Source organism: Vicia villosa, linkage group LG2 (genome assembly GCF_029867415.1).
Source record: "Vicia villosa cultivar HV-30 ecotype Madison, WI linkage group LG2, Vvil1.0, whole genome shotgun sequence".
NCBI classification, from domain to species: Eukaryota; Viridiplantae; Streptophyta; class Magnoliopsida; order Fabales; family Fabaceae; genus Vicia; species Vicia villosa.
In genome coordinates, this window is record NC_081181.1 from 39857614 (window position 1) to 39865143 (window position 7530).

General features: G+C 31.6%; 1 protein-coding gene across 1 annotated transcript; it reads left to right on the plus strand.

Annotated features, from left to right (window-relative positions):
* The first annotated feature begins 634 nt into the window (after positions 1-634).
* Positions 635-2083, plus strand: LOC131648899 (uncharacterized). The gene has a single exon (XM_058918632.1). The coding sequence runs from the start codon at positions 635-637 to the stop codon at positions 2081-2083; it is 1449 nt and encodes a 482-aa protein (XP_058774615.1).
* Positions 2084-7530: the final 5447 nt, after the last annotated feature.

Below are 7530 nucleotides of genomic sequence, written 5' to 3' on the forward strand. Positions count from 1 at the left end.
AGTAAAGGAGAAAATCATGGGTTCTAGTTGCCATTCTGTTGGGATATCTAGTGAACATACTTTCTCTGCTTTACAACCTTCTAAAGCTATTGGAAACTGTTCCTGCACTCTTGACGGCATGGACCACTCTTTAGCTGTACCTAACTCTTCATTTCTTGAAGTGACGGCAAAGAGGAACAAGGGCAGGAAAAAGAAAAGCGCTCTTTTAAAACCTTTGTCGTTAGAGGGTGGGCCCATAGTTACTAATAGGCCCATTAAGATTTTAAAAAACAAAAAGTCATCCTGTTTGAAATTGGGCCATGGGCCAGTCTGATGAAATTGAAGAAAGCCCAATTCTATCTTTAACTGTGAAGAATTATGCTCAACGCAGTTCATCTCCCATTACCATTAGAACCGGAGCGGGTTCTTCTTCCTTCAGCAACAACCAACCAAATGATTCAGACATAGCTAGGTGCAATTTTAGAATGCTCTCCAACTTTGGCCCTGTTTGCGACACAAAGTTATGTAACGCTATTGCCAAAATTGGGGTCGGATCGGGAATTCCCAGGAGTGAATGGCAGAAGAAATTCGAGGGTTTGCAGGATGAGGGGACCGGGGCAATGAAGGGGAGGAAGGCGCAACTGATATGTTTCAAATGATTATTGGGAGCTTCAATATTAGGGGAGGTGGTAGCTCGGTTAAACGGAAGAGAATCAAGTCTATTATATCTAAAGGCAGGGCAGATTTTTTCCTTATACAAGAAACTAAACTTAATGTTGTTTCTGATGCTGTAGCGAGGAGTTTGTGGGGTATTAACGACATGGAGTTTTCCTTTGCTGGAGCTGATGGTTCTGCAGGGGGGCTTTTGTCAATTTGGAATTCTCGGACGGTCACTGTTCTAGCTAGCTTTCGAGGTCCAGGGTATCTGGGCTCAAAGGTGGCTTGGAAAGGAGGTATCTTCTACATAGTTAACATTTATTCTTCTTGTTATCTGCCTCTTAAACGCCAATTATGGTCTCGGTTGGTAGAATTGAAAAATCTTTATCAAGACGGGGAATGGATTTTGGGAGGAGATTTTAATGCGGTGAAGAAGCGGGGTGAGAGAGTTGGTTTGTCCTATAGGAGTAGCAGTTCGGAATGGAGGGATTTCTCGGGTTTCATTGAGGATATCGGTTTGGTGGATGTGCCGTGTAAAGGGAAGAGGTTTAGTTGGTTTAGCGGGGATGGAAAATCAAAGAGTAGGATTGATAGATTTCTTGTTTCTAACAATATAGTCTCATCTTGGGGTGTTGTGGGCCAATTGATAGGAGATAGGGACGTATCCGATCATTGTCCGGTGTGGTTGGTGGTGGACAAAGAGGATTGGGGGCCAAAACCTTTCAAATTCAACAATGAATGGTTTTCGCATAAGAGTTTCTTGTCGTTTGTGGAGGAGGAATGGAAGAACTTGAAGGTGTATGGTAGAGGTGACTTTGTCTTGAAAGAGAAATTTCGCTTATTAAAAGATAGATTGAGATGGTGGGCTAAAAATATTTTTGGGAAGATTGATTTGGAGATTGAAGATGGGGTGCGTGTGTTGAATGATTCGGATGATAGGGAGGAGTGGGAGGAGGATGTTCATTTGGACAAGATAAAGGCGTCCAAGAATATATGGTTTAACTTAAAATTAAAGGAGAACATGTTGATTCAAAAATCGAGGCTAAAGTGGTTAAATGATGGAGACTCTAATAGCAAATTTTTTCATATGGTCATGAAGGAAAGGAGGAGAAGAAATCATATAAGTTCTTTAGTCACTAGTGGAGGTTTTGTCAATTCGGTGGAAGGGGTTAAGGAAGCGGTGAAAGGGCACTTTGAAGAAAAATTCAAGGAGAGTTGTTTTGATAGACCTTTGTTAGATGGGGTTTTTGTTAATTCTTTGAGCGAGGAAGAAAGGCGATCTATTGAGGTTCCTTTTTCCATTGAGGAGATAAAAGGGGCGGTGTGGAGTTGTGATGGCACCAAAAGTATGGGACCGGATGGTATTTCTCTTCTTTTCTTAAAGAATTGTTGGTCTTTTTTAAAAGAAGATGTTGTTTCGTGTTTCAATGATTTTTTCTCCTCTTAAACGCCAATTATGCATTTACAATCTTCATCTAAACCAATAGGGTTGCCGTAACACCGCTACTGTTTGAAAAATCTTTTCGGAATCTTTGCAACACTCCTTTTTGCTTTGCCGTAACACCGCTACTGTTTGGATGGAAATGTCGGAGTGGATTGGATTGGGTTACACTAACTTCCTTGATTTTAAGGAGAGTTTTTTGTATTGGAGTTCCTTTTGTAGAGGAAAGAAAGTTAAAAGAGGAAAAGAAGGAGTTATTTGGCTTGCTATTATTTGGAGTATTTGGTTGCATATGAATGATGTTGTGTTTAACGATACATCTTGGAATTCTAGAGATGTGGTGTGGAATTGTAAAGCTCTTATCTGGAGGTGGTCTTTTATCGGGAAAATTACTCATCCCAATTGTAATTTCTACGAGTTTAGCAATAACCCATTGTTTTACTTAAGCTAGAAAACAATCGGTTTTGTAATTTTTCTTTGTTGGATTGTTTGTTTCTTGTAATCCGGTTGGTGTGCTTAATATATTTCTTGATTTCAAAAAAAAAACTTTTAGGTATTGATATATTAAATATTATAATAACTTTTGGGTATTAGTACCGTTTTTCACTTTTTTTTTTTTGTTTGTAAGAATGTATTCCAAAGAAGTTTTAGGTAAGAATGTATTCCAAAGAAGTTGATCAATTTAATATTATATAAATAATATGTATCTTGTTTTATTTAGCTCGATGGGTGCTTAATTGGGTTAGGTTTGTATAGTGATTTAACAAATCTGAAAATATAAAAGCAAGCCAATTTTTTTTTAAAAAATTGAAATAGTCCTTTACTTTAAACTCATAATTTGTATTAGAATTTAACAAATATTAGAAATAATAAATAAAATAATTTTAAAAAATTTCAAACATATATTTTAAATAATAAAATACAAATTGAGAACAATTAATATTTTAAATTATAAAAAATATTTTAAATTACGGATAAATTCTGAGACGGATAAATGGATATTAGTATTCTCATGGGTCTGTTTGGTAAAAATAGCTGTTGACTGATAAGCTAGCTGATAGCTTATAGCTTATGACTGATGGCTGATGACTGATGACTTATAGCTTATAGCGGATGGTTGAGACTGATAGCTTATAAGCTCATTGAAGTGTTTGGTAAAATTAGCGGTTCAATTAACTTATAAATGTAAAATGACATAAAAGATATTTAATATATAATTATTTCATTTTAAATTTAAATAAATTATAAGAGTTAAAAATGGATTTTAATTGAAATAGTAAGGATAAAAAAGGAAGAAAAAGTAATAAGCTATAAGACATAAGCTAAAACGCTATTTGAAATAGCGTCTGAAAAATAAGCTATAAGCTAGTAAAATAAGTTATAAGCTCGTGATGAAAAGACCGTTATCAAACGGGTCTAAATTATCATATGAGCTTATAAGACATAAGCTATAAGCTCGAAAGCAGAGCCTTCTCTCTCTCTTATTCATATTTTGAAAATTTAAGAAAAAACTAAATTCAAACTAAAATTTAATCAAAATGAATTTTTTCCATCAAACACTAGATGAATTTGGTATGATACCTGTAGGTACGAGTTTTGCAATCAAATCTATATGTAAGATAAATATAAATAATCTAACATAAAAGTAAAGAAATAGAAAAATGACACACAAGAATTATCTTCTTTCATTGACAAATTGCTTAAAGTTAAAGGTTCTTAGTATAAAGAACTATAGATCATATATTCACTTAGCTATAACAAATTTATACTATGTATTCTCTTAATCTCACCTTATTAGAAATTTATTTAAAACTCTTCTCACAGATTTTAATTTAGTTTCTATTAACCAACTTAAATGTGTTTTAAAAAGTGTTTTTTTGTTGCATTGGCAACGTGAAATTTCTACCAGAGAACTCAAAGTCATATACATATTTATATGCACATTGAAATTAAGTAGGACACCTTTTTATTATAACATTATGGATGTTGGAAAAGGCATTACCAAGTGTGTGGGAGAGCCAACACTATGTACGAAGCTAGTCTGGCCACGTTTATGGAATTTCTGAAAAAGGTTGAAAAGAAAAACACTGTCTAAGAACAATGTTTTTATGCATAATCCAACTGTATGAGACCCATTTGTAAAAAGCCTCTCTAGATGATTTAACTCAGATATTGTTAAGTTTCAGGTTTCTTGCCCATTCTCTTGAACCCACCAACATATCCAAACCTCTTTAATTTTCTTATCCTTATCTTTCTAATAATCTTATTATTGAAGTGCATACTTATAAAGAGGATGCATCCTATCTGTTTTTTTTTTCTTTTTCCGTTAGGGTTAAATATAACTTTAATCTTTTATTTTTTGTTTAGAATTGAATTAGTTATATCAAAATTATAAGATAATATCAAAATCTTTATAAACTTTACGCATCATGTTCTTCGCTATCACTTTAAATCAAAATATTTATCATTCTATTTTATAAATCTATAAGATAATAATATTAGAATCTTTATATATCTTAACTAGTAAAATATTCGTAAGTTTGCACGGATAAATTTATTTAATACGATATAGATTATATAATTATAAAATAAATAATGATAATATAAATCCAACTGTATTAAAAAGTTATACAAAAAAAAATGTCTCTAAAATGGAGAAAGGAAAAAAAATAAAATTTTGATATTTAAAAATAAGAATTTTGTATCTCAAATAAAAGTAATTGTTAATTAAAATAAAATTAATATTTTATTGATACTGGACCTTGAAAAAAAGAAAAATTTTAACAATTGAAAAATAAGAAATTTTTGTCTCAAATAAAGGCAATTGTAAATTAAAATGAAATAGTTATTTTGCTTAATGTGTCTCATGAGAAAAAAAGAAATTTTAACATTTAAAAATAAGAATTTGGTGTCTTAAATAAAGACAATTGTTAACTAAAATAAAATAGGTATTTTGTTGATAGGGACGTGTGAGAAAAAAAAGAAAGAAATTTTGACATATAAAAATAAGAATTTTGTATCTTAAATAATGAAAATTATTAATTAAAATAAAATAAGTATTTTTTTGAGAGATTAGGTTTTTACTATTTTAACCTTTTATAAGTGTAAAAACATTTAAAGTGAAGGGTATTATTGATAGTTTGGTGGTAATTTATTTTAATAGATAGTTAGTTGATGCATCATTTGTTCTTGGCATTCACTTTAATACAAGTTTTATTATTTTATTTCATAAATTGATTTTTTTATTAAAGATAATTTATTAAATAAAAAATAAAGGGACATAAAATTAACCCATAAAAAACCTAACAAAAACGACAGTTAGACATGACTAACATATCTCTAAAAAAAAATTAAAAGTACAAATAGAAAGTGAATCCCACCAAGTGTCATAATAAAAAAAAATTGTATTGTCTAATGATTAGACCCTAATCTATCTAAGCATACATTTTCTTATATGAAAATGTGAGATATTTTGAATCTGAAGAAGTGTATTGTGTGCGAAGTATTCTTCCATTTAATTAAAAGATGTTAATGGATATATTGAAATTATAAAATGTTGGAGTGACCAACATCGAGTCAGTTTTAAATCAAAAATTTCTCTAATTCTTCTTGTAATCATATTCAATAACAAACATGATTCCATGCAATTAAGCCTGAAAGGATGTGCAAACTTCAATCTTATCTGAGAAAACTCTCAAGAATGTTCCTAGATTATCCATAAATATTCCACTAGAAGTTGATATTCCAAAATTTTCTCTTGAAACTCCTTATTTGTTGCACTTTATCTAATTACGACTAGAAAAACATCAATTAGTTCACATTTGATGTCAAAACATTTAACAATTTTTAGCTCATGAATTGAAAAGTACATGTTCCTCTTGAAAGAAACACATGTCAGATGCACCAATTATTTAACATGAAGAATGTCTCTATCAAAGTAAATGTTACCATTTTGAAACTTGATATCATTTATCGTGTGTAAAGTTTTCTAAAGAATCATTATTAGGAGAGTCGTGATCAAATTATGAATTTGAGAGCTCAACTTTTACCAGCTTGAATAAGTTTTTGTAAAGTGTATTTGCATTTAAGAAATAAGTGGCTTGCAGAAAGAGTGACTCGAAACCATATGTATTCCAATTAGAATCAAGTTGAATCTTGTTGCAATAATATTATGCATTAGTTTTCAAGTCACTAATAACTTAGTAAATGGTATGTAGGTAAGGATATGAATAGACTTGGTCATCCTACAAGGGCCCATAACCAGGCCTATTTAAGTTTTGTTTGGTCTAGCCTATTTAATAAAAAGAGGTTAGACTTAGACTTTTGAAAGTCTATTTAATTAAATAAAGACAAAATACCATTTTTGGTCCCTTAAGTTTACCTCGGGGTCCATTTTGGTCCCTTAAGTTTAAAAAATTCCAAATTGATCCTTTAATTGTTTAAAAAGGTCCACGTTTATCCTTTTCGTCCATCCAATTAGTCAAAATCAATGGATTTGAACAGGTGGGAGACACGTGTTATATTTATTTTATTTATTTGCCACCTGAAATATAACATTTGGCCACTTGGAATACAACATTTGAATCATAAAAAAGAAAAGGGGATTGAAATTGAACCGCATAATTCATTGTTGTGTTTTGAAGAAAACCCTAGCACAGCCATTGAGAGTAGATGTTGATAAGTGGAGTTATTTTGAGTTGTTAGGTGCTATTAACAAACTAGGTTACGAGGCCATAAAGAAGAGATATTATACGGATCCTACGGCTGGTATGAATTTATTGGTTAATGACAAAGGTGCTTTAGAGATTGCTAATCTATATAGGGTTCATCTTAGTGTTGACATCTTTATTCAACACATATTGTTGCAGCCTGATTATGTTCGAGGTCCAGTTAATGAGATGCCCCTTCATGAAATACCAATTAATAAGATAGTAGATGAGACTGAAGTTATGCTTGAGGAGATGTTGAAGGAAATTGAGATGAAGGATACTGATGTTAATGGACAGGGGGAAAATGATGTTGGGCTAAGTGATGTAAGGGAAAATGATACAATAGAAACTGATGATAATGGACAAAGGGTTGGTGAGGTTGATGATGTTGTTTGTTTTAATAACTCTGATGATGAAAGCTTCAATTATAATAGTGCAATGGAGGTAGTCTTTGATGATGACTCTGATGAGTATGATACTGAGTTGGATGAGGAAGATGGTAACCTAATTGACTATGACATTGAAGATGGTGATCAAGAGGTGAAAAGCAGAAAAGGTAAAGAAAAATAGGAAGAAAATAAAGAAGATTTTAAAGGTAGTGATAATGAAGTGAGTGTGATAGTGATGAGAGCAGTAGAGCTACGAGAAAGAAGTATCCAATATTCAAAATACAAAAGGACATGTCAAATTACAAATGGGAAGTGGGGACATGTTTTAGTATAAAAATGATTTCAGGGAAGCAAT

Bases quoted from the DNA above. Each gene is read 5' to 3' on its own strand.
- LOC131648899 (XM_058918632.1), top strand. From the start codon at position 635: ATGATTATTGGGAGCTTCAATATTAGGGGAGGTGGTAGCTCGGTTAAA.